At 43.7% G+C, this 26,751-nt stretch overlaps 1 protein-coding gene and 1 long non-coding RNA gene across 17 annotated transcripts; one reads left to right on the top strand and one right to left on the bottom strand.

The window, feature by feature from the left end:
- Positions 1–1,600: 1,600 nt before the first annotated feature.
- Positions 1,601–2,857, bottom strand: LOC106994796 (uncharacterized). Of its 2 annotated transcripts, none has more exons than XR_001441482.3 (2): positions 2,751–2,857; positions 1,601–2,018 (listed from the first exon to the last, which is right to left on the bottom strand). It is a non-coding gene; the product is annotated as an uncharacterized LOC106994796 (long non-coding RNA). The 2 variants fall into 2 exon arrangements; XR_013409838.1 differs by having other exon boundaries at positions 1,601–2,325; positions 2,751–2,844.
- Positions 2,858–2,916: 59 nt separating this feature from the next.
- Positions 2,917–26,447, top strand: ZNF180 (zinc finger protein 180). Of its 15 annotated transcripts, XM_077980280.1 has the most exons (7): positions 2,917–3,185; positions 6,040–6,128; positions 7,872–7,974; positions 18,020–18,094; positions 22,482–22,588; positions 22,690–22,816; positions 23,953–26,447. In XM_077980280.1, exon 7 carries the CDS (start codon positions 24,648–24,650, stop codon positions 25,695–25,697), a length of 1,050 nt encoding a protein of 349 aa, XP_077836406.1. In that variant the 5' UTR covers positions 2,917–3,185; positions 6,040–6,128; positions 7,872–7,974; positions 18,020–18,094; positions 22,482–22,588; positions 22,690–22,816; positions 23,953–24,647; the 3' UTR covers positions 25,698–26,447. The 15 variants fall into 15 exon arrangements, with proteins under 15 accessions (XP_077836406.1, XP_077836397.1, XP_077836403.1 ...); XM_077980271.1 differs by lacking the exons at positions 7,872–7,974; positions 22,482–22,588 and adding an exon at positions 9,267–9,360; XM_077980277.1 differs by lacking the exon at positions 7,872–7,974 and having other exon boundaries at positions 6,035–6,128.
- The last annotated feature ends 304 nt before the right edge of the window (positions 26,448–26,751 follow it).

Here is a 26,751-nt window from a genome sequence, read left to right as displayed (position 1 = left end):
TACTTTTAAACTCTCCTCGATGTTAATTGCTTTTAGTTAACTCTCTTGGGTCTTCTGCTAATAACATCTGGAAATAATTTTGTATTGTTTGTACCCAGTAGTTATAACATATATCTATTTTGTATTGAAGTTTTCTTTTTAAAACCAGTTCTCGTTAGACATACGCTGAAATGTAGCATTTCACAGACAAAATAAAATAATATGTAGAATTTGCTTTAAAATCCCTGAGAGATGAAGAGAGTGGAAAGCACAATATAGGTGGAAGTACAGATGAAACAAGACTGAGTGAAAATAGTTAAGTTGGATGACATAGGTCATAGGGGGTCATTCATTGAGTCCCTACTTTTGTTTTGAAATTTACAAAATAAAAGGTTAAAAAAATAAGCTACTTACTTCAATTTAGAAACCAACGTCACATTTAACCCTCAAACCTCGGAGATATGCCCATTAAAAGAACACAAACAAGAATGCCTCTTTTAAGGCCGGGCGCGGTGGCTCAAGCCTGTAATCCCAGCACTTTGGGAGGCCGAGACGGGCGGATCACGAGGTCAGGAGATCGAGACCATCCTGGCTAACACGGTGAAACCCCGTCTCTACTAAAAAATACAAAAAACTAGCCGGGCGAGGTGGCGGGCGCCTGTAGTCCCAGCTACTTGGGAGGCTGAGGCAGGAGAATGGCGTAAACCCGGGAGGCGGAGCTTGCAGTGAGCTGAGATCCGGCCACTGCACTCCAGCCCGGGCGACAGAGCGAGACTCCGTCTCAAAAAAAAAAATAAAATAAAATAAAGAATGCCTCTTTTAGTAATACTGTTTTGAAATGGTAGCCAATATAATCCAACATGAAAGAGAAAGTCTAATTTAAAATACTGGTAAGGAAAAAATGAAATTGTAGATAACTGTCTCAATAGAAAAGCCAAGACAACTGGAGTATTATAAGAATTAATAACATTGCAGTAGGTTAACCAGATACAAAATAAGTATTTTTTAAAAGATCAACCACAATAACTAATAATAAGAAACTTGGCGCCGGGCCGGTGGCTCACGCCTGTAATCACAGCACTTTGGGAGACTGAGACGGGTGGATCACAAGGTCAGGAGATCGAGGCCATCCTGGCTAACACGGTGAAACCTCGTCTCTACTAAAAATACAAAAATAAAATAAAATAAAAAAGTAAAAATTAGCTGGACGTGGTGGCGGGCGCCTGTAGCCCCAGCTACTGGGGAGGCTGAGGCAGGAGAATGGTGTGAACCTGCGAGGCGGAGCTTGCAGTGAGCCGAGATCACGCCACTGCACTCCAGCCTGGGGGACAGAGCGAGACTCCGTCTCAAAAACAAAACAAAACAAAACAAAACAGCTTTGGGAATAGATTACATTTCAAATAGTAGTAATTCGTTATTGTTAAAGGTCAGAATTTACGTGAAGAAAACTACAGGAATGCTTTGGCAAGCATTTTTAAAAAACTAAGATTATGTATTTTCATACAGCAGGGCTCCAATTTTCAGCCACCTCCCTGGTAGGACGAAAATTAACACAACTACCTCATAGGGTGATTGGGCTGGATAATGAGATATCAAAGTGTTTAATACAGAGACAGGAAGCTTTATTTAGTCAACAAATATTTATTGAGCATCTATCATGTGCAAGGTCTCTCTGTTTTATTTTTTTAGGTGTTGGTGATGCAGCAGTGATCAACATCGATACAAATGCTTTTCCTTATGGAATTGACATTGTAGTGGTGAAGGCAGACAGTAGACCAAATAAATACTTAAAATATATAGTGTGCTAGATAGTGAAAAGTTCTTTAGAGAAAAAAATAAAAGATGAAGGAGGAGGCAGGGAGCATATGGGGAGGGAAGGGTTTGCTTGCAAGTTCACAACGGGTAGTGGGGTAATCCCTAATGAGAAGATGATGTTCCCCTAATGAGCAGACGGTGAGAACCAAAGGAATCCCTCAGGACAGGCTGCCAAGGAGTGCAAACAGCACATGCAAACGCCCGGGGGCTGCAGTCTGCTGGATCTGTTGGAGAATGGGGAAAATGTGCAAAGCAAATGGGCAAGAAATGAGGGCAAAAAGAAAAGGGGGCCGGGCGCGGTGGCTCACGCCTGTAATCCCAGCACTTTGGGAGGCCGAGGCGGGCGGATCACCTGAGGTCAGGAGTTGGAGACCAACCTGGCCAACGTGGTGAAAACCTGTCTCTACTAAAAATACAAAAATTAGCTGGGCGCCTGTAATCCCAGCTACTCAGGAGGCTGAGGCAGGAGAATCGCTTGAATCCGTGAGGTGAAGGTTGCTGTGAGCCGAGATCTCGCTATTACACTCCAGCCTGGGCGACAAGAGCGAAATTTCGTCTCAAAACAAAAACAAAACAAAAACAAACAAACAGAGAAAAGGGGAGAGGTGGGGGAACTGATCATTCAGGCCTTATAGGCAGACAAAGAACTTAAAATTTAAAAATAAAATGATTCTTTATATTTTACTATTATTAAATGTAAAAACATAGATTCCTGAAGGGTTCGGTAGACGCTCCCTCCACTGTAAAATGGGGATGTCGCAACTGTCTCACAGGTTTCCCCCAGGACTAGAGGAGACAGTGGGTCGCGCGCAGCGTCTCACAGGAAGGGGCACCCAGGAAGGGTCCCCGCCTTTTCTATTCGTTCTGAAGTCATGCCAGAGCGACTCCCTACGCGTCGATGCACTGGCTTCGGCCTCCCGGTCCCGCGTCTGGTCTTAGGGCTCCCCTAGACCTACCTGCACAAGCACAGGTGCAGCACCCCTCCAGGCACCGGACGCCGACGCCCGCTCAGCTTCTGACCAGGTCCACCGCCCCACTTCCTTGGAGGAGCCGGAACCCCGCCCACTCACCGCCCGCGCCGCGGAGGCTTCTGGGAATTGTAGTTCTGGCTCGCCGAGCCTCAGTGCACTTCCGGGTTCGGCCACAAGCGCAGCCATTGTCCCGCGCGCGGACGGTTGCTGTCGCCGAGCAGCTCAGCCCTTCAGAGTTAACCCCCAGCGACCTTGCGGATGCTGACTAGGGGAGGGGACCGAACTAGCTTAACCCGAGTCGACCGTGTGGCAGAATCGGGGCAGGGGGTTGCTTAACCCGAGTTCGTCCTGCCGCAGAGCCGTGCCAGGCACTGAGGCGGTGACAGGCCCAGCCTGGGCTGCGGGCCAGCGGACGCCCAGGTTGGTGGGGCGTGGGGCAGCTCTTGGTGTCCGATGCGCGCATGCGCAGAGTCTAGGCGGGAAGCTGGAAGAGGTGGTGAGTGTAGCGGGGAGACCTGGTATCTGTGCGGGTGGCGCGTTAGCCTGGGGTCACCGGGATTGATGGAGTTACCGAGGCAGCTGTGTATTCTGCGACTGTCCTCTGCGTGCATGCGCAGGTGCTTGGTCAGGTGGTGCTCTTGTCTGGGGCCTGAGGATGCCCAGGTGGCTGGAACACAGGGCACATGAATTGATGTAAGGGGACATCTTGAGAACTCCCCTCCTCCAATGCCGGGCATATTTAGTGGAGGCCTGGGGATGTCCGGGTTGATGGAGTACTCCATTGCAGATTGTGGTTTCTGAAGAAGAAGGGCTGTGCCACTGTCCCTTTATTCTTGAGCAAGTATTTGGGTAGGAAGCAAGAGGTGGTAGGTAAGATTCCGAGCAGGTGACCCTGGGCCCCTGGGCCCCTGGTGCAGACAGCGCGCCTCTCCAAGGTCTGGGGGGCGCTGTGGTTGGTGGAGAGACCAGGTTGGAGTTGCAGGCTGAAGGAGGGTATCAGGGCCTAGAAACAGGTTGTGGGCAGAGGGCACCCTGCACGTCCTGGGGGTGTCTGAATGGAAAACAGAAACTGGAACGGATAGTAGGGACCTATGTAGGATAGTGCAGAGCTCTAGGGCATTCAAGATGGGCAGAGACTCCGGGTTGGAGATACAGAATTTGAGTCCAGGAAGGACAGAGCTGCAACAGCTGCCATCAAATTGGTAGCTGGGGAGGAAGCAGTATGCTGCCAGCATCGTTATGAAGCAGGTGTTGCTGAGACCTTTACTTGGGCTATGCTACTTGCAGGCATGAGAATGTGCAGGTTAGTAGAGGGACAGAGTCTGTGCTGCAGATTTGGTGCTGGGAAGAGCTGACCGCATGATACCCAGGCCCTCGTGTTTGGGCAAGAGAAGGCCAAAGGGCCTAGTTCCTATTGAGCTGCTGTATCATGGGCTTGAGAACCCCTACGCTGGCGAGTACCCAAGTCCCGGGGCTGACTGTGGAGCTGTATGCTCAAGCTACTGTTTAGTTGTTGTAGTGTTCTGGCTGCAGGCAAATAGTGGGGCAGGTGACCCCCGAACCCACACAGAGGCTGTGGGTGCCTTAGATGTCCCAGGCAGGTTGAGACACAGGGTGAGGGATGTAGCTTCTTGTCTCAGGAACAGGGTGTGCCCCCAGACTGGCAGAGGAGCCAGGTCCTGGATGCAGATTGTGAGCATGAGCCTGCTCTGTGGCTGTGTCAGTAGGAGGAGGGAGCCTAGGTGGGTGGCCCGTGTGCAGTGGCTGCTGAATAGAGGTCTGGGGGCTCCAGTTTGGCTCTGGTCTTAGGAGACAAGGGGCTGCTCCAGCAGCACTCTGCACATGTGCTGGCATTTGGGCAGATTGGGGAGGCATGGGCAGTCCTAGGACCCTGGTTCTGCCTGAGGATGCCCAGGTGTGTGGAGGAAGCAGCTGCAGAGGGGCGGGACTGTGTCAGGCACCCCTTGTGCACACACACAGGTGTTTGGTTGGAAAACAGGAGGCCGGAGATGAGTTTTAGACAGAGGGTGCTGGGGTCTTTGCGTGATTGGAACCCTGATCACAGCCTGATGGTGCCCAGGTTGGTGGAAAGACAGGATCTTCCTGAGCCACAGGTGCCCCGAAAGGTGTTTGGCCAGAGTCTGGGCAGGTGTGGCTCAAGCAGGGGGCTGTGGAGTAAGGCGGAGGAAACAGTTTGGGTGCAAGTTCAGGAAACAGCTCCATTGTGAACCTACACTATGCCCTGTGAGAATATGGTGGGAGCAGGAGAGAGAGTAAGTAGGAGAGATGGGGTGCAGGGGATGGGTTGCCTGGGGTAGGATTTGCCAGGGGCTGCTCTAGCCTTGGATCCCAAAACACCTAGTTGGTACAGAGACACCTGAGCTTCTGAGACATGGATTTAGAGCTGTAGGTAGCAGGTAGGGCTGCTTTTGTCTGACTTGTGCTGGTGTCTGTTGGAGGCCCCCAGTCCTATGCAGGCCTTGTTACAGTTTCAGGCCTGAGTATACCCAAGTTGGTGGAGGGACTGGTTTAGAGCTGCAAATTCAGGGCCTGGGAGGGTGTTGGGGTAGGAATCTGGCTGGCGCTGTTGGAGTAGGAGCCAGTGGACCCCAGAAGTGTGGAGGGAACAGGATGTGAGTACAGCTGAGCTCTGTGCATATACACTTGGCTGTTTGAGCAGGAAGTGGGTGGCCCTCTGCGCTGGGTTGCTGGAGGGACAGGCCTGGCTGATTTAGGAAGGGTAGGATCAGTCTTAGTTGTTGAATCAGTTCCTGGGAGCAGTCAGTGGAGCTGTGTCACCAGCTTCATGCAGTGAGTGTGATTCTGGCCCTAGGAAGAAGTGCTGGTTTGGGGCTGTAGATTGAGGTTGGTAGGGGTAGGATGGGGTGAATACCAGGGGGTCCTCGATATGCCTGATATTTGTGGGGATCCCAGGGCCCAGTGGGATAGGAGAGGGACGGACTGGTGCTGCAGACTTTGGTGGTGGGCAGAAGGCCATGTTGGGCATAAGCTGGGCTTACAGGTAGATGGTCCAGGGGCCCAAGATAGTGGAGGAACCAGGTTGGAGCTGCAGAAACTTGGCCCGGGAGAGGGACTGAGGGACTCTCAGTACATACACGGGTATTTGGGCAGGAAGCCGGCAGGAACCTCCAGAAGTGCATTTGCTATGGGAATGCATCCTGCATCCTGGGAGCAGGGACTAATGGGGGTGGGGGCCCAGCAGTTCTGGCAGACCTGCATCTAAATGCTGTACTTGGGGCTTCTCTTAGTGCAGCTCAAGACGTCAGCACCCTGCTGTGCCTGGAGGAGAGCATGGCAGAGCAGGATGAGAAGCCCCCAGAGCCCCCGAAGGCCTGTGCACAGGTAAGTGGAGCCACCTTTCCCAGAGAGACCCAGAGCTTGGGGTCTGTCTGCAGCCTGACCTTCTGGGCTTGGGAGGCTGTGGCTCCTCCCTGACTCACTTTGCAGCCTTTTAGGGGGTTTGGGGCCCTCATGGCTCTCAGGCTTCCAACACTTACACACTATATATTTTATGAATCTCCCTGCTGGTTGCCTCACGTTTTTAGCCTAGGTAACTCTTTCTGGAAGGAATTTGGCATCCTGAATCAAAAGCCCTTAGAATACTGATTCCCTTTTGGCCAGCAATTCACAGCTTTGTTGGAGAATGAACAATTGGAAATATACTAAATGTGTGATGCAAGAGGATAGCCGAATGAATTATGGTAAGACCGCGAAATAGAATACACTGTAGCCATTGAAACTGATAGGATAATGCAAATTTAATGACAGAAAAAGTTATTTATTACCTACGTTAAGTAAACTGCACTAGGCCGGGCGCGGTGGCTCAAGTCTGTAATCCCAGCACTTTGGGAGGCCGAGACGGGCGGATCATGAGGTCGGCAGATCGAGACCATCCTGGCTAATATGGTGAAACCCCGTCTCTACTAAAAAATACAAAAAACTAGCCGGGCGAAGTGGCTGGCGCCTGTAGTCCCAGCTACTCGGGAGGCTGAGGCAGGAGAATGGCGTGAACCCGAGAGGAGGAGCTTGCAGTGAGCTGAGATCCGGCCACTGCACTCCAGCCTGGGTGACAGAGCAAGACTCCGTCTCAAAAAAAAAAAAGTAAACTGCACTTAGAAATCATCACCTTTTAAAAAGGGATATAGTTTTTGTGTATATGGAAAGTACGTTAGAAGACTATATATAAATATAGCAGTCAGTTAACAAACATTATCTGTAGTTACTTTATAAGTGACTTTGTTTTATCATTTATCAGTATTTTTCTTTTTCTCTCCCTTCCTTCCTTCCTTCCTTCCTTCCTTCCTTCCTTCCTTTCTTTCTTTCTTTCTCTTTTTTTTTTTGAGACAGGATCTTGCTCTGTCGTCCAGGTTGGAGTGCAGTGGCACAATCCTAGCTCACTGCAGCCTCAAACTCCTGGGCTCAAGCCATCCTCCTGCCTCAGCCTCCTGAATAGCTGGGACTACAGTTGGGCACCACCAAGACTGGCTAATATTTTTGTGTGTGTGTATTTTAAAATTTTTTTGTAGAAACGATATCTCACTATGTTTTCCAGGCTGGTGTTGAAGGTCTTCAAGCCATCCTCCCACCTCAATCTCCTAAAGTGCTAGGATTACAGATATAAGCTACCACACCTGGCCTGTATTTTCATATTTTTGTACAGTGCACTTTAAGGTAAAAACATTAACAACTGGCCAAGCACAGTGGTTCACACCTATAATCCCAGTACTTTGGGAGGCCGAGGTGGGAGGATTGCTTGAGGCCAGGAGTACAGGACCAGCCTGGGCAACATAGTGAGACCCTGTCTCTATAAAAATTTTTAAAAATTAGCCAGGATAGTGGTGCCCACCTATAGTCCCAGATACTTGAGTGGGTGAGGTGGGAGGATCACCCGAGCCCAGGAGGTCTAGGATGTAGTAAGCTATGATTGTGTCACTGCACTCCAGCCTGGACAACAGAGTAAGACTCTGTCTCTAAAAAACAAGTTCCCAATTTAGAACATTTCCTACTGCAAATATTCTTTGAAAACTCTTAATTTCTTAAAACTGTTAAATTAGAGCTTCTCCTTTCTCTTCCTGAACAATTCAGCCCTGAAGCCATGAGGTGGGGGCAGTGCTAGGTGGCACCTACAGTTGTCGGGGCTGCCTGCTGTGAAGAGAGTGTCCCTGTGCAGGGTCAGTGACCAAGCAGGGTGAGGATTGCATCTGCACGGAATGACATCCCAGCATAGTCAGAGCCCACGCTTGTGCACGCGAGGCAGCCCAATGTGGGTGTCAGAGCCCAAGTGGGTGAGGCCAGTGTCCATATATGGAGATCTGGTGTGAGGTGACGGGGTCAGAGCAGGTGAGCAAGGCCTCCAGAGATGGGGTGCTTCACTGGGAGCAGTTGGAGCCCAAGTGCGGTGAGCAGGTGTCCATGGTTGATAGGGTGTTGGAGCCAGAGTGAGGTGAGATGTGCAGCTGCGTTGGGGGTCAGGTGCAGCCTGGTGTGGCATGTCAGAGCATGAGCATGTTGGGGGCATCATGCATGAGGGTGGCCTGCAGGGGTGTCAGAGCCCAGCAGCATGTGGAGGGTACGGACACAGTGGGTTGGCCTCATGTGGGCTGTCCAAGTCCAAGTGGCAGAGGAGTGAGTCTGAGAGTTGGGGCAGCCTAGCCCGGGGAGTCAAAGCCTAAGCAGGGTGAGGAGCTCCTCTTGGCAGAGGGTGGCCTAGTGTGCAATGGCAGAGCCCAGAGAGTCTGGGGAAAGCATCCATGGGGAGAGGGCATCATTGTGGAAATGGGAGCAGAGCTACCTCCAGGGCGCCAGATCAGATAAGTAAGTGTGTAATAAGGGACTGGAGCCAGGTGCTTTGCCATCAAATCAGGAAGGTACAGATATGGCAAGAAAGAACATTTGAGTGGACTCTGGTGTGCAGTGGGAATTGGAGGTTTTAATGTGGGCTCATGGCTTTCAGTACACATTAATCTAGAAATATATAGAGATGTGTGCCTGTGTCTGTGTGCGTATATGTGCACACAGACTGCCTGTCTGTCCGTGGAGGGCCGGGAGCAGTGACATCCCAATACCACTATACATACCTAGCGCCCATACTTCACCTTCTAAATATGTTACAGGTTTTATGGGTTTATTGTTAATGGCTCTTCAGTGGTAATTTTTTTTGCTGTTACAAATAGCACTGATGTAAATGTTTTGTATGTGATTCCTTGTATACATGTGCAATTGTTTTAGAAAGAGTTATGCAAATATAAGTTTACATTTATATCTTTATCAAAACTACAGGTAAAATGTGTGGGTTTTTGTTATCTTATTTTTTAAGAGACAGGGTCTCACTCTGTCAGCCAGTATGGAGTACATGGCACACCAACATAGATCACTGCAGCCTGGAATTCCTGGGCTCAAGTGATCCTCCCAGCTCAATCTCCTGAGAAGGTGAGACTACAGGTGCACACAGCAATTTTTTTTATTTTTTATTTTTTGTAGAGACAGGGTCTCGCTCTGTTGCTCAGGCTGCTCTCGAACTCCTGGGATCACACCGTCCTCCCACCTTGGCCTTCCAAAGTGCCGGGATTACAGGGTGAGCCTCAGTGCCTGGCTGGTAGAATGTGTTTTGATGTGGCCATTGGTGTTCTAATTTAAGTGAGGCACTAGGTGTTTTCTGGGACTCGTAATGGTCCTTTTGCCATTTTCTTTTTTGTGAGCTGAATTAGAAGTCTGTTCATTATATGACTTTCGTCACATATTTATTGACTGCCTAACCAGTGTAAGGCCCAGTGTGAAGCACTGTGGGGAAAGATGAGGCAGACAACACTGCTCTGCATGACGTAGTTCTCACAACCAGAAATGTGCTTCTTATACTTTCCAAGGCTACATAGGAAAAGCAGAAACATCCTCTTTCTTGTATTAGTTTTCTGTTATTACGTACCCCAAAATTTTGCAGCTTAAAATAGCCAGTGTTTATTTTGTCACACAATTTCTGAGGGTCAGGAATCCAGGTCAGCTTAACTGGTTATTTCTGGTGTTCAGGGCCCCTGATGAGGTTGCAGGCAAGTTGTTGTCTGGGTTGCTGACTTCTGAAGGCTTGACTAGGTGGGAGGATATTGTTGCAAACTCACTAGATGGCTCTTGGTAAGAGGTGCTCTACACCAGAGAGGCCTCTCTCCAGGACTGTTCACAGCGTAGCAGTGGATTTCTGCCAGAGCAAATTATCCCAGTGAGAGAGAGAGACAGAGAGCAAGAGAGAGCAAGACAGTTAGTTGCACACAATCAAGATGAAGCCACAATGTCTTTTATCATCTGATTTCAGAAGTGACACACCATCACTTCTTCCATATTCTGTTGGTCACACAGACCCACCTTGGTACCATTGGACAAGGACTACACAAAGGCATGAATACTAGGTAGTAAGGGTCTTTGGGAGCCATCTCAGAGTCTGGCTACCACACTTCTCAACTCTGAATGTCCTCTAGTTAATTTTAATTATTATCAGAAGATGAACAAGTACTTGATTTGGACCTGAAGAATATTAGAACCCTGGAAAGGAGAGAAAAATCAAGGTAACCCAAGCCTTTGCTTTGAATGAAGGCCATGAGTCCAGTGAGCCGATCTAGGAAGAAACCATCTGGATATTGGAGCATCACCGTAGCGATTTTAGTGGCTTATACACGGGGAAGTAGCAGCTGGTCCAGGGAAGGCCTTGAGCCAACTCTGAGCCCTACCTGCCTTCAGGGACTGAGACCAAAACTGCTGCCAAGTAGGTGGTGGAATCTCACCCATCCACTGTCATTCTCAACATTCAAAGTCGTGCAGGTTGTTGGTGGCCCCATGTGGATGGTCTATTCTGTATATTTGAGGACAGTGAGAATTATTCATGGATGATAAGGTGGGGCCGGAGAGGGAATTTTCTTGTGCATAAGGACTGAAGGGATCTTCTTGTCAGGATGATTTCTGAGAAAATCAGAGAGGGGAACCTTCTTTCCAGTGCTGTAGTTTGCGAAGGTTGGTTTTATGCCTTCTAGACTTGGTGATTAAGAAACCTCAGGACCTGCCACATGGGCTCTGTGGATGCCACATCCCTTGAGCTGAAATGTGAGCTCCATCTTCCAGCTCCCAGGGCAGGAAGAGATGGAAACATACCAAGAAGTCTGCCTGTGTAACGCCTGTGTTTTCTAAATGTCCTCACAGATAGAGAAGGTTTCCTGCCAGTACATCCCCAAAGCAGAGCTCTGAGAATTGAGTCCAGTAATACTTCTGTGATTTGTTTAGAAACTTCATTTATTGCCCCAAGAATGCCTCACATTGGGAAAGGAATATTTGGTCGTCTCTATTTATAGGTGAGCAAGCAGCCCTAGCCCTAGGTCTGACTTGACCACTGTGTCACTATGAAGTGGACAGGTCACTCCGTGATAGCTCTGCTTGTCTCTTTTCCCCGCTTTGGGTCCATTGGGGTCCCACCTACGTTACAGAAGGAACAGTTATTATCTCCTGCCCACAACCCTTTTCTCTGTGGAAGTCAACAGTCTAATTCCTGTTCCCATTTTGTAAAGTCTGCAAAGAAAAAGGGAAATACTCCTTTATGACCTAGAAAGGTGACCGTTGAGCAAGAAGGTAATTTAAAAATGCTCCAGAGCATACAGAAAGTAAAGGTTTTCAATTCTATTCCTATGTGCCAAACTCTGCACGTGTCTCTAGTCTTGTCAAATGCAGAGAACTTTTATTGTGCTCCTACTCAATACTGAGGAGAATGTAAAGAAAAAATATACAGTGCTTTCTAATATAGAACCCAGGACCCAGGGGAGAGGTATATAGAAATGGAAGTAATATGAAAAGAATAATTTTACTGGTATAGTAAAGGTTCAGCAAAGCTAAGAAGTCCTGAGAGAAGAAGAGATGAAGCTTTCCGCTATCTGGGAATGCTTCATGGAGGAGGTAGCATTTGATCTGGGACTTGGGTGATTAGACAGACCTTGGTAAGACAATGGAAAGCAGAAGAGTTTGTGTCAGGCAATCAGTGGACTTAAATGAGCTTACTAAACTTTATTACCATTAATGTCTGCATTGGTGAAATAGACATATTACTCTTTCCTTCAAAAAAGTTTAAGCTGGGTAAAGTGGCTCACACCTGTAATCCCAGCACTTTGGGAGGCCAACGTGGGAGGATCACTTGAGGCCAGGAGTTCAAGACCAGCCTGAGCAACATAGTGAGACTCCCACCTCTACAAAAAATAAAAACAAAAAAATTAGCCAGCTGTGGTGGCGTGCCTCTGTAGTCCCAGCTGCTTGGAAGGCTGAGGCAGTAGAATAGCTTGAGCCCAGGAGTTCAAGACTATAGTAGGCTATGATGGTGCCGCTGCACTCCAGCCTGGGCAACCAAATGAGACCCTAGCTCTTAAAAAAAAAAAAAGTTTAGATGATTTTGTGAGATGGAAATTCTGAGTTGAAGTACTCTATGTATTACTAAAAATACTAGGCAAATGATAGACTACATTGACATTATCTGAAGGAAACTGAGAAAGCTAAGATGTAAATTCAGGAGATATTCCTAAAATGGTCAGTAATCCAAAGTGAGTAGAACCTAGGGAAAAAGTGAGGGTGTGTGGGTGTGCATGCATTCATGGGCTCACGTGCATTTGTCACAAGCTTATTTCTGAGCATTTAGTTTGTAAGGGTATGTTGGGAGCAGGTTCTGGATGCTGACACTTGGAATTTTCTGAGAAGAAAAGGCACCCAACACAGGTTTCCTCTAACCAAGGGAGGGGCTTGAGCTCAGCTCTGCTTTAGTGCCTCCAGGGACCCCAGGGACAAATGCAAAGGTACAGGTAGCACATTCCATGTCCCTTCTCCTAGTGGCTGTTTATAGTCAGCACACATTTATGAAGAGCCTACTGTGTGTCAGTAGCGATCTAAGCACGGTGGAGCCACAGTAAACAGGACAGACAAGATCTCAGCTCTTATGAAGCTCCCTCTAGTGGAAGAGTTAAATGAAAAGCCAAAGGTAGAAGAATGTATGTGATGTGAAGATGTGAAAGCAGGGTGAAGTGATGGAGTTGACTGCTGGGGTTGGGGCAAGGAAGGACATTTCATCCAGAGTCTGCCTTGAGGAAAGATGAGCTTTCTTTTGTTTTTTTGTGAAAACTTTTTAAACAAAAAGGTGCTGAAAACAGTTTTCATTCAAGAGGAGGTATAACCATATTCTCCAAGTAAAATAGTTTTAGCAGTTATGGCAGATAGTAACATTTTGGAATTTTGTTTCTGCCAAGTACCTGCTGAGAAAAACATTAAGTTGTCCCATTCTTGGTATTATTTCTTAACTGATATTAGTTGTTTTTTTTTTTTAAATTAACCGACAGAGTGTGATGTTATCTGAAGGAGTCTGTAATAACTTAAAATACAGGTTAATGTTTACAAATTTTCCTTTCTTGAGTAGCTTTTCTCATTTCCCAGGCATTTTTCAAGAAAAGATGTGTTTGTCATGGGTGTGTATCAGGAATGGAATTTTTCTTTTTCTTTTTTTTTTTTTTTTTTGAGACGGAGTCTCGCTCTGTCGCTCAGGCTGGAGTGCAGTGGCCAGATCTCAGCTCACTGCAAGCTCCGCCTCCCGGGTCTACGCCATTCTCCTGCCTCAGCCTCCCGAGTAGCTGGGACTACAGGCGCCGCCACCGCGCCCGGCTAGTTTTTTGTATTTCTTAGTAGAGACGGGGTTTCACTGTGTTAGCCAGGATGGTCTCGATCTCCTGACCTCGTGATCCACCCATCTCCGCCTCCCAAAGTGCTGGGATTACAGGCTTGAGCCACCGCGCCCGGCCTGGAATTTTTCTTTCAGACCAGATAAGATTGAATACATTAACAGTTTGGGGTCAAAACTTTTGGCTCCCTTGTACCGTCTGTAGTTTGGTTGTGGCTATTTTTTGGCGTTGTGAGTTTTATTTTTGTTTTCTGGCATTTGGGGCTATTTTGTAATGTTCATGCAGCAATTTCAAGGCAGTTTAGGCCAGTTGTGGTGGCTCATGCCTGTAATCCCACTTTGGGAGGCTGAGGCCAGAGGATCGCTTAAGACCAGTAGTTTTTTGTATTGTTTTTTCTTTTCTCTTTGTTTTCTCTTTTTCCTTCCTTCCTTCCTTCCTTCCTTCCTTCCTTCCTTCCTTCCTTCCTTCCTTCCTTCCTTCCCTCCTTCCTTCTCCTCTTTCTTTCCTTTTTCCCTTCCCTTTCCTTCCCTCTTTCTTTCCCTTCCCTCTTTCTTTCCCTTCCCTTCCCTCTTTCTTTCCTGTCTTTCTCTTCTTTTCCTTTCCTTTCTTTCCTGTTCTTTCTTTTCCCTCTTTCTTTCCTGTCTGTCCTTCTCTTTCTTTCTCTTTCTTTTCTTTTTCTTTTCTGTTCTTTCTTTCCCCTCTTTCTTTCCTGTCTGTCCTTCTCTCTCCTTCCTTCCTTCTTCTTTCTTTTTCTTTTCTTTCTTTCTTTCTCTCTCTCTCTCTTTCTTTCTTTCTTTCTTTCTTTCTTTCTTTCTTTCTTTCTCTTTCTTGTTTCTCCCTTTCCCTCCCCTCCCCTCCCCTCCCCTCCCCTCCCCTCCCCTCCCCTTCCCTTCCCTCCCCTTCCCTTCTTGTTCTTCTCTCTTTTGTTTTCTTTTCTTTTCTTTCAGGCAAGTTTCTTTTAAAAAGTAGGCCGGGCGCAGTAGCTCATGCCTGTAATCTCAGCATTTTGGGAGGCCAAGGTGGGCAGATCATGAGGTCAAGAGATCAAGACATCCTGGCCAACATGGTGAAACCCCATCTCTGCTAAAAATACAAAAATTAGCTGGGCGTGGTAGCATGTGCCTGTAGTCCCAGCTACTCAAGAGGCTGAGGCAGGAGAGTCACTTGAACCCAGGAGGTGGAGGTTGCAATGAGCTGAGAACGCGTCACTGCACTCCAGCCTGGGGACAGAGCTAGACTCCGTCTCAAAACAAAAACAAAAACAAACAAAAAAATAAAGGAATAAGGAATGGCTACTCCATAGGCAGAGCAAGCCCCAAGGGCTTCTGGTTGCCCATTTTCATGGTTATTTCTTGATTTTATGCTAAACAAGGGGTGGATTATTCATGAGTTTTCCAGGAATGGGGTGGACAATTCCCAGAACTGAGGGTTCCTCCCCTTTTTAGACCACATAGGGTAACTTCCTGACATTGCCATGGCATTTGTAAACTGTCATGGCGCTGATACCAGCAGTTTGAGACCAGTCTGGGCAACATGATGAGATCCTGTCTTCTACAAAAAATAAAAAGATAGTTTAACTGTTGTAGTATGTGTGGTGGTGATGCAAGCAACACCACCTCTTGGCTTTCACATTGGGCCTTCTTTACATTGCGGTAGCTCTGGCTCTTTGATACTTCTTGTGACCCTCACAACCTACCCAGTAAATATACAGTGGTGTTTTTAGGTTTGGAGAGTCCTTTCCTACCTTTAAATACATTAATGCTAGCCATTTTTAAAACCATTCCTACTGTAATAGTAAAATATTTTCTAGATAGATAAGGAGAAAAAATGGACACACTTATACCTTGACCTCTCAGCATCAAGTGATCCTCCCACCTTTGCCTCCCAAGTAGCTGGGACTGTAGGCACGTACCACCATGCCTAGGTTATTTATTTATTTATTTATTCATTATTATTATTTTTTGAGATGGAGTCTCACTCTGTCCCCCAGTTAAATGGCATAGTCTTAGCTCACTGCAAACTCCGACTCCCAGATTCAGGTGATTCTCATGCCTTAGCCTCCCTAGTAGCTGGGACTGCAGGTGTGTGCCACCACACCTAACTAATTTTTTTTTTTTGTATTTTTAGTTGTATTTTTAGTTGAGATGGGGTTTTGCCATGACCAGGCTGGTCTTGAACTCCTGATCTCAGGCAATCTGCCCACCTCGGCCTCCCAAAGTGCTAGAATTACAGATGTGAGCCACCATGCTCGGCCTATTTTATATATTTTGTATAGACAGGGGAGCCTCGCTATGTTGCCGAGGCTGGTCTCAAACTCCTGGGCTCAAGTGATCCTCCCACCTCAGCCTCCCAAAGCACTGTGGTTACAGGTATGAGCTGCTGCACCTGGCCACTTTTATTTTCTTTTAGTTTTTGATCCAATGGCTTCTAAATAAATGAGTTATCAAAAATTAGCAGTAGTTGCTTTTCAGTGTTTGATTTGAGAAGGAGCAAAGTGTACTTAAATGGACTCTCATTTAACAGACTGAATTATTGTATCCTGTAGGAAAAAACCTGAGGACACTACAAAGGAATTGTGTTGTTTTTAAAGAGGGAAACACCTTTTCTGGTTTCCAAATATTTAATTAAAATAAGCGCTTTTGAAAAACATAGATGCAGTATAAAAAGAGAGACAGTGAACCTGCTCCTCAGTTCTACCCCTTCGAAGAATAACTCCTTTTAATGCTTCTGAGAACATCCTTCCAGACTTTTCCGTGCATATTTATATTTTATAGAAATCTGTTCATCTTCTGTATAATGTTCTTAATTTTTTCACTCAATATATTACATCTTTCTATTATTTGTGTGTGTTAGTACATGCAAATTTATGTCTTCTTCTCTTGGCTGCTAAATAGTATTCAGTCATCTGAATAAAGCATAATTTATTTAACCAGGCACTTCCTAATGGACATTTAATCTCCCTTCCCAGCTTGCTATGATAATATAACTTGCTAGTGAGATTTCTTGTACATGCATCCTGATGTACTTTATGTTATTTCCTAAGGATAAGTACTTACAAGTAGACTTACTGGATGTTACATTACACTTTAAAAAATACTGCCTTTTTTAAAAAAATAAAAGAATGTATATAAAAATGGAATCAACTCTGTATATGAATTAATAATATCGGACCAAAATGTCAATTTCCCGGTTTTGACAATGCACTGTGGTTATATATGATATTACCAGGGAAAGCTGAGTGTGGCTCTATTTTTGCCACTTCTTGTGAATCTTTAAGGATTTCAAAATAAAGCATTATTTATAAATACAAATATTTAATATATAGCCAATACAGGATGGTTCTATCAATTTATACTTCTTCTAAGAATATATGAAGCTCTTGGCCAGTGGATCGCCAGAGCTGGAGTCGTTAGCAACAGACTAATGACTGTGACTGTCACAAAAACACCCTATGTGGTCAGGATGGTGGTTATGTACAGGGTTTAAGCAAATAAGTAAATATAAAGAGGAAAATGGGAGTGAGAGAAAGAAGGTATACATAAAGAAAGGAGAAAAGCTAGATAGAACAAAATGTGTTATTGAATTGTAATTGGAGGTATCCCAGTGCGTTTATGGTTTCTAATATATACAGATACAGAAATAGATGTTTGATTTTGACGTAAAGAGGTGAGCATCTGTTTGTATATTCACGGCAGTTTCTTCAAGGTTGCGTGTGCATTTTTCTTTGTCTGTTTCTCTGTTGAGGCTACCTTTTACTGATTTGGAAAAAGTCTTAATAGTATAGATTCTAACTGATCATGTGGCACTTTATGCTAAACACTTTTTTTTTTTTTTTTTTGAGATAGAGTCTTGCTCTGTTGCCTAGGCTAGAGTACAATGGCGTGACGTTGGCTCACTGCCACCTCCGCCTCCTGTGTTCAAGTGATTGTCCTGCCTCAGCCTCCCAAGTAGCTGGGACTACAGGTGCGCATCACCATGCCTGGCTAGTTTTTGCATTTTTAGTAGAGATGGGGTTTCACCATGTTGGCCAGGCTGGTCTCAAACTCCTGACCTCAAGTGATCTGCCTGCCTCAGCCTTCCAAAGTGTTGGGATTACAGGTGTGAGCCACAACACCCGGCCTGCTAAACATCTTATGAAATTAATTTGTTGATCTTTTTCTTTATGATTCTGGCATTGGTCATGCTGTATTCCATTTTACTTGCTTATAATTTTGTGACCCAGGAATTTTGGCAGGGCCCGCTGGACAGCTCTTTGCTCCTTAGTGTCTTGGATCACTCAGTCAGCTGCATTTAGCTGCAACTGGGCTGGGCCAGAAGACCCAGAAAAACCTCATGCCCAGGTCTCTGTAGGCCTTGATGCTCCTCCAGGTATCTCCTGTCTCTCTCCACATGGTTAGCTGAGCTTACCACTGGGAGGAGGGAGCAGAAATATGGTGGGAGGGAGGCGTTAAAGTAGGTGGTATGTCAAATCTTAGCCCACTGACAGGAGATTTGAGCTGCCACTTAGCTCCCTGATTGTCTTCCTTTTTCTCATCTGTTTTGCCTTCTCAGGATTCTTTCCTTCCTCAAGAGATTATCATCAAAGTCGAGGGAGAAGACACTGGGTCACTGACCATCCCATCTCAGGTAGGTTGGGCAAGGCCTCTGTCTTTGCACTGAGAAACGTGCATGGCTGGGAAGTGAGTAGAAAGTGAGGAAATGAAGATAAGAGTGGACAACTTTTTCAAGAAGTTTGGTTATTGTGTGAAAGGTAGAAGAAAGTGAAAACTTCAAGGACTTTTGAGATTGAGGGTTTTTTCTTTTTAAAGGGATTGAAAAGATTGAATTCAGTTTAAATGATTACAGGAAGGAGTTAGTAGAGGAAAAAAAGTTATTGATCAGGAGACAAGAGAGAAACTGTAAAGCAGAGTCCTTGGTTAGCATCAGAGAAATTAATTCAGAACATCTTGAATAAATTAGCTGTATATGAGGAGAAGGATTTGTATAGGAACAGTGAGGTTGAGGGAGTTATTTGAAAGCTTGATCTTTCACTGTGAAAAATCAGATGAGCATGTTGGTGGGAACTGGAATGGAGAGATGTATGACAAGGTAGAGAAGGCTTAAAATAGCAATTTTGGATTATGAGAGGAAACAGGCTGCTCCAGTAAATGTAATAGGATTGCTGGTCAATCTGAAAGATTCATTCAGAGATATTGGCCATTAATTTATAATACTCTATCCTGCTGCTTTTGTGGATTTTTTCCCTGCAGTGGCAATTTGTAGTCCACTTTCCACAGACAGCAGATTGACATTCAAATTAATTTAGTTTTCGTAATTTGCCAGGTCCACTTCCTATGGAGTGGACCCTCCAAAGATCAAGGGAATATTTGAAAGGGAATTTAAAAATATCTCAAGTAGAAAGATTAAAAAGAATGATCCATGGACCTTAAATTGAGTAATTAATATGGAAGTGATAAAGAGTCCACTAAGTAGAAATGACAAGAATATAGGCTGGTAGTGGTAATAGTAGACATTTCAGTAGCGTAATGGCCCTAAACCATCAAGGAACAAGAGTAAAGGGAGACAATTGAGCCAATACAGTGGAGCAATCTGACATTGTAGTGAAACATGGGCAGTTTTGTATTTGTGACTCAAAAGGTGGAGTGTTTTATGATAATTTCAAGGTCTGGGGTGTCCCCCTAAGAGTGAGCTGATGAAGAGCAGCTTCAGGATATGAGACTTGGGTTAGCCATATGAATTGATGACTGAGAACACAGTCTCTGAAATGTACAAGCTTGAGGTTACATTCCAACTACTAACCTTAGGCATATGTCTTAATTTCTCTGACTCCCTTGGTCTTCATAAGAAAAAAGTAGTACTGCTACTAGTGTTTCCTCACAGGAGCCCTATGAGAATTAAATGAATGATAATCTATGTGACATGTTAGCACAATGCCTGACACTGTGGTGGTGCTTCATGCAAACTCATTAAAGTCAGTTATTTTTATATTCTCATCAGCTGAGTGTATAAGTGGATGCTATAGACAATATGAGACAAGACAGTACAAGTTCTTATAGTAGAGGGTAAATCCCAAGTATGAATCTTCAGTGAATGGGGGTGGGGGTGGTGTTCAGGAGGTGGGTAGGACAGAGCTCCAAGAAGTGAGGTAAATGGCTTGAGTTTCAGAGTAACTGGGAGGGCATGCACTCCTTCTTCGATGCTGAAATCCCTAGGATTGGAGAGTATGAGCATTCTTAGCCTCTGAGGACTGAGGAGGAGGGAAGTTGTCAGTGGGAAGTGTAAGTCTCCAGTAACACAGGGATGTATAGGGAATGTTTGGTGAAGGATATTGAAACTGCAGGCTGGAGTGCAGTGGTGTGATCATGGCTCACTGCAGCCTTGACTTCCCAGGCTCAGGTGATTCTCCAAACCTCAGCCTGCTGAGTAGCTGGGACTATAGGCACGCACCAGCACATCAAGCTAAGTTTTTGTGTTTTTAGTAGAGACTGGGTTTCACCATGTTGCCCACGCTGGTCTTGAATTCCTGGGCTGAAATGATCCACCCACCTTGGTCTCCGAAAGTGCTGGGATTATGGGCATGAGCCACCACACCTGGCCTATTTTATTGTTACAAAAGATGAGTTTCGAGGGCACGGTTGAAGGTTTTAGGAAGGAGTTTTCAGGCATGGGGAGTTTGGGACAAGTGAAAAGAATAAAATAAGTGGGATAGAAGTCCAGAAAAGCTAGTATCTGCACATTGAGGAGCCTTTTCAAATGGGTATGTGGTACAGCTTGTGAGATTCAGGTGAGGGAAGATGAGTTAAGTCAATCTGGGTGAGGGTTATTTTAATATATTAGAAGGTTTATTGATACTGTTGATTCACTTACTGAAATAATTTACTAAATATAAATGTAATATCTACTATATATAAATACTATGTTAAGCATTGAAGTTACATTTGCAAACTGTAAATACCTTGTCTCTGCCTTCATGGATCATGGCCTAGTGACAGAGATGACTATTATGCAAATAGGAAAGTGTGATGATAGAAGTCCATGGAGCTTTGAGAGTATATAGTTGGGAGTGGAGTGGGGGTGCTAATCTAGTTGAGTATTATCTGTTTGACATTTGAACAAGCTTTATACTAAAGAGACCTATATTAAACAGAAAGGGGGAGTGTTTATTAAAAAGAAGCATGCATTACAGATTGAAAGACAACATCTTAAAGATTAATGTTAAATACAGGTGGCAGTTGGCAAGTTATTTTTTGAATTTCACGTTGGGCTAATCATGAAAACATTTGAGGTTTCAGTGAAATTTTTAGGCTCAAACTTAGAAAGAGGCATATACAGCAGTATTTTGCATGTGTTTTCATGACATTCAGGACCCTGTATCCTATTCATGAACTGCAGCTCAAGAATTCCTGGTCTATTTAAAGAGCCTTTAGTGGCAAGAGGCATTCAACTTCCCCTTGCCTTTGCTGCTCCTGGATAAGGACAGATCACCCTTAGCACTTCTTTTTTGGATTAAAATTCCTGCCCAGTTATCTTAAGAACAGGCCCTTTCCTGCTTAGAGGAGGCAGCCCAAGAGACCCCATTTATATGGCAGTAATAACAGCGAATGTCTCCTAAAAGGCTCTGCCATGCAGCTGGATATGGATAGAAACAGAACTGTTATTTGAAGGCTGAGCGTTCAGAATAAAGGTCACCTTGACTCTCAGTCAATCTTTCAGGATCCTGAGACCTACTCGTGTAACAGTATAGGCTAAGCACCCCAATCCAAAAATCTGAAATTGTCCAAAATTTGAAGGTTTTAGAGCCCCGACATGATGCCACAAGTGGAAAATTCTACACCTAACTTCATGTGACCAGTCACAGTCAAAACTTTGTTTCATACACAAAAATTTTTTAAAATTGCATACAATTACCTTTAGTCTATATGTTTAAGGTGTATATGAAACATAAATGAATTTGTGTTTAGACTTGGATCCCATCTTCAAGGCATCTCATCATGTAAATGCAAATATTTCAAACTCTGAAATCCAAAATGCTTCTAAAATGCTTCTAGTTGTAATTATTTTGGCTAAGGGATACTCATCCTGTAATTGCTGGCCTTTGTTGTTTCATCAGTAAACCCTGCTTTTCATAGATCATTGTAATTATTCATTCAACCCAATGAGTTAGGTATTATTAGGCCTAATATATAGAAAGGGAATAAACTCACCACTAAAAGACAGATTGGGTCAGGTGTGGTGGCTCATCCCTGATTCCTGTAATTCCAGCACTGTAGGAGTCTGAGATGGGAGGATTCCTTGAACACAGGAGTCTGAGACCAGCCTAAGCAATATAATGAGGGTCTGTCTCTACAAAAAATTTAAAAATTAGCCAGGCATGGTGGTACACACCTGTAGTCCCAGCTACTTGGGAGAGTAGGTGGGAGGATCACTTGAACCCAGAAGATGGAGGCTGCAGTGGGCCATGATTATGCCACTGTACTCCATCCTGGGCAACAGAGTGAGGCTCTGTCTCAAAAGAAAAAAAAAAAGACAAATTGTTAGATATATTTTTTAAGCCAGATATATGCCCTTTATACGTAAGAAAGCCAAGTCTTTTTATCTTCTACATCTAGTGTTCTTCACCTATACATACTGCTTTTCATCGAGGTCCATATTTCATTTTCTGTCTCATGCATTAGCAAAGTACAGCCTGTGGCTGTTTTTGTAAATAAAGATCTATTGTAATGTAGCCACACCCATTTGTTTATATATTTTCTGTGGCTAATTTCTTGCTATAGCAGCAGAATTGAGTAGTGTGACAGAGACTGTGTGACTGGCAAAGTGTAATATTTACTATCTGGCCTTTGACAGAAAAAAAATTAACCACCCTTGTTTCATTAGTTTCTTGGGAATTTCGAGGGAATTCCTAAGTGGGAATTCTATATTCACTGTGCAAAAGTCAGAATAAGCATCTTTTTATAAGGCGGACAAGATAAAATAGTTTATATCAGTTCTTATCTGGTGTTCCTCTTTGGAGTTGTAAAAACAGGTCCAGCATCCAAAACCCAAAGAGCTCACCCAGAAGGCACCTGTACATCTTGACTGGAATCTTTTGGGCACTGACAATCTCAGGACAACTCCCAGGTCACCAGATTTTCCTTTTTCCGTCTGTCAGACTTTTCTTCCTCCATAAACTTTGGAAGGAAATGACGCCCAGCTGAGCGGGAATTTGTGTCCTTTTTTAGGAAGGAGTGAACTTCAAAATTGTGACTGTGGACTTCACACAGGAGGAACAGGGTACTTGGAACCCTGCTCAGAGGACCCTGGACAGAGATGTGATCCTGGAGAACCACAGGGACCTAGTCTCTTGGGGTAAGAATACATTCCTCTTTAATGAAGATCCATATACTGAAATGATTTCACATTCTGATTGATTAAGAACTGTGAAATTCAGCAGCCAGAATGATTTTGGCTGCATATAGATTGTGTTTGTGCTTTTTATTCCTCAGTGAAGATTAATTTTAGTTTGTAGGGAGAAACAGTGCAGATTCTTGGGCTTGAGATTTTCAGTCTTCATGTTCCTAAAGACCAAAGTCTGGGACCAGATTCTGCAGTAATTTTCTTTTGTTCCCAGTTTTGAACACTCAAATTCCTATATATTTCCTTATCAGCTTTTTGAACCAGATACAGTCTCCTAGTTGGAGCAAGGGAAAGAATATAAAAAGAATTTTCCAATACATGTGTTCAAGTGAGAACCAGACACATAGGGGTCATTACAGGTGTAGAAGGTTCATTTGAAAAAATCCCCATAGAAGATGCCACATTTTTCTTCATTTCCTACCTCCTGATGTACTGTATATATGACTACTTTTTCCATATATACTCTCTATTGCTTGACTTAGTAGCCACCCAGGCTACTGGGAGCAAACTTCTAGTCTCTTTCAGTTGGAATCACAGAAATTCATGGGGCTATATTAGCTCCTAAGGTATTTAGGGAACTGGATAATAATGCCCCATTCCTTTTCTTTTGTTCACAAACGTAGTATCCTTATGTCTCACTGACACAGAGTAGAGTATTTAGCAAGTTTTATGCCTTCAGAAATTCCTAGATAGGTAGACACTAATGTCTTAGTGAACACCTGTGTAGCACTAAAGAGTGGAAAAGACTCTATTCTTTACATATTGCAAAATTGGGTTGCAATTCTGTAGGTTCTACGTAGATGATCTTATTTTGGAATATGCAGGTATTTGACATCCAGAGTCTTATTTATTTGGACTAAGATTAAACCAAGATTACAATGTTCCATTTTAATGCTCTATTGTAATATTGGGCTGTGGTAGTTCTGTACTTAATGCTTTATCTCACCCTTTTGCTTTTTCAACCTAGGTTATTGATCAGTATTTGAAAACAAATCCATATATATTTTTCATACTTTCTTGTTAGCTTTATTCCATTTTTCAAGCTCTGATATTTTTTGGCTAAGATATCTTATATTGCTTTCTTTCAGACTTGACAACTGCAGTTGGAAAAAAAGATCCAACTTCAAAGCAGAGCATTTTTGATGAAGAACCAGCTAATGGAGTGAAGATAGAAAGGCTTACAAGGGATGATCCTTGGTTATCTTCATGTGAAGAAGTTGGTGATTATAAAGACCAGTTGGAGAAGCAACAGGAAAAACAAGAGATACTTTTGCAGGAAGTGGCATTCACTCAAAGGAATGCAGTTATTCATGAGAGAGTCTGCAAAAGTGATGAACCTGGGGAGAAGAGTGGTCTGAATTCCAGTCTATTTTCGTCCCCAATTATATCCATAAGAAACCATTTTCATAAACATGTATCACATGCTAAAAAATGGCATCTTAATTCTGCTGTAAACAGTCATCAGAAGATTAATGAGAATGAGACTCTATATGAAAATAATGAATGTGGAAAACCCCCTGAGAGCATTCACCTTATTCAGTTTACAAGAACTCAAACAAAAGACAAATCCTATGGATTTAGTGACAGTATTCAATCTTTTTGCCATGGTACACCCCTACATATACATGAAAAAATTCATGGAGGAGGAAAAACCTTTGATTTTAAAGAATGTGGGCAAGTTTTGAACCCCAACATATCCCATAATGAACAACAGAGAATTCCTTTTGAAGAGAGTCAATATAAGTGTAGTAAAACCTCTCAGAGTTCCTCCGTTACTCAAAGCATGAGAAATAATTCTGAAGAGAAACCTTTTGAATGTAATCAGTGTGGGAAATCCTTCAGCTGGAGCTCTCATCTTGTTGCACATCAGAGAACTCATACAGGGGAGAAACCTTATGAATGTAGTGAATGTGGAAAATCCTTCGGCCGGAGTTCACACCTTGTTTCCCATCAGAGAACTCATACTGGAGAGAAGCCTTACAGGTGTAATCAGTGTGGGAAATCCTTTAGCCAGAGTTATGTCCTTGTTGTGCATCAAAGAACTCATACTGGAGAGAAGCCTTATGAATGCAATCAATGTGGAAAGTCATTCAGGCAGAGCTATAAACTTATTGCACATCAAAGAACACATACCGGAGAGAAGCCCTATGAATGTAATCAGTGTGGGAAATCATTTATCCAGAGCTATAAACTTATTGCACATCAAAGAATTCATACTGGAGAAAAGCCCTATGAATGCAATCAGTGTGGGAAATCCTTCAGTCAAAGTTATAAACTTGTTGCTCATCAGAGAACTCACACAGGAGAAAAACCCTTTGAATGTAATCAGTGTGGGAAATCCTTCAGCTGGAGCTCTCAGCTTGTTGCACATCAAAGAACACACACTGGAGAGAAACCGTATGAATGTAGTGAATGTGGAAAATCTTTTAACCGCAGTTCTCACCTCATTATGCATCAGAGAATTCACACTGGGGAAAAACCATATGAATGTAATCAGTGTGGGAAATCCTTCAGCCAGAGTTATGTTCTTGTTGTACATCAGAGAACTCATACTGGAGAAAAGCCCTATGAATGCAGTCAATGTGGGAAGTCCTTCAGACAGAGTTCATGCCTTACTCAACATCAGAGAACTCATACTGGAGAGAAACCGTTTGAATGTAATCAGTGTGGAAAAACATTTAGCTTGAGTGCTCGACTTATTGTGCATCAAAGAACTCACACTGGAGAGAAACCCTTTACATGTATTCAGTGTGGAAAAGCTTTCATTAATAGCTATAAACTTATCAGGCATCAGGCAACTCATACTGAAGAGAAACTCTATGAATGTAACTAGTTTCTAAGTCAGCTGGATTTATTCCCTTTTATTCTTTTAAAAAGTTTATTTTAAGGTAGTACATGTTGTGGGAAGAACTACTGTAAAAAACAATATATGTGAGAAAACTTCCAGTCCTCTGTTAATTGTGCGTCTGAAATTTGTTCTGGAAAAGAAAGGGGGAAAATCTATGAATGACTTTTCAACCTAGCAATTCCATATACAACATTAAACTTGATTCTTATGACATATTCCTACGAAAATAATAAATATTGGCACTTTTCCTTGCAGAAAGCACTCTGACCTGAATCAGAGAAAATCATATGCCAAAGCCAGCTGCCAGTGTGTTAGACCTTTTTCCATAAAGAGTAAATGGAATACTAACACTAATGGACTTACTGCGAAGATTGAAAGGTTGCTGTAGTGTTTAAACTTAGGCTGGAAAACCATATTTTAGTGCTTAATTTTACTACATGATCTTCCAATGAGATAGCTTGTAATCTGTTCCTTACAGCACTTGCTGTTTTATGTGAAGATTTTGTAAATTTTAGGAATGTGTCTACGATACATAGTGAAAAATGTGGAAAAATAATATAGAAATAATATTGACTTATATAACCATTATGATAAAATATTTGTGTATGGATTAGAATAGAAAGGGATTATGGATATATCTATTCAGTTTTTTGGTTTATGTTTGGCCTTTTTGGAACGTATGCTGTTGTGCTATGATAAATGATATAACGAGTAAAACTTATTCAAAAACAAAAATGAAATCCAAAGATTTCCTTCTTTGACTATTTAGGAAAGACTAAGCAACCAAATAGCAAAAGATCCCTCAGGATAATGAGGTTTATGTTTGGATTAGCATGAGCAGATTACTATTTAGGACATAGATTCCTAGGAACATTCCTCACTGAAAATAAAATAGATCCCTGGAAATAGGTAACTAGAAATTTTGGCCAGAAATGGTTTCCTATGAAGAATTGAGAATGTGTGGGAACTATAGAGGGCAAGTGGGCTTGTTTTCATATATGCAAAGCAATATTAAGGAGCTCTGTTTTCATGTTTTTGT

This window comes from Macaca mulatta, chromosome 19, assembly GCF_049350105.2.
Source record: "Macaca mulatta isolate MMU2019108-1 chromosome 19, T2T-MMU8v2.0, whole genome shotgun sequence".
Lineage (NCBI taxonomy): Eukaryota > Metazoa > Chordata > Mammalia > Primates > Cercopithecidae > Macaca > Macaca mulatta.
The sequence above is the reverse complement of the archived record's forward strand: the minus strand, read 5'-3'. Positions and strand labels throughout refer to the sequence as shown.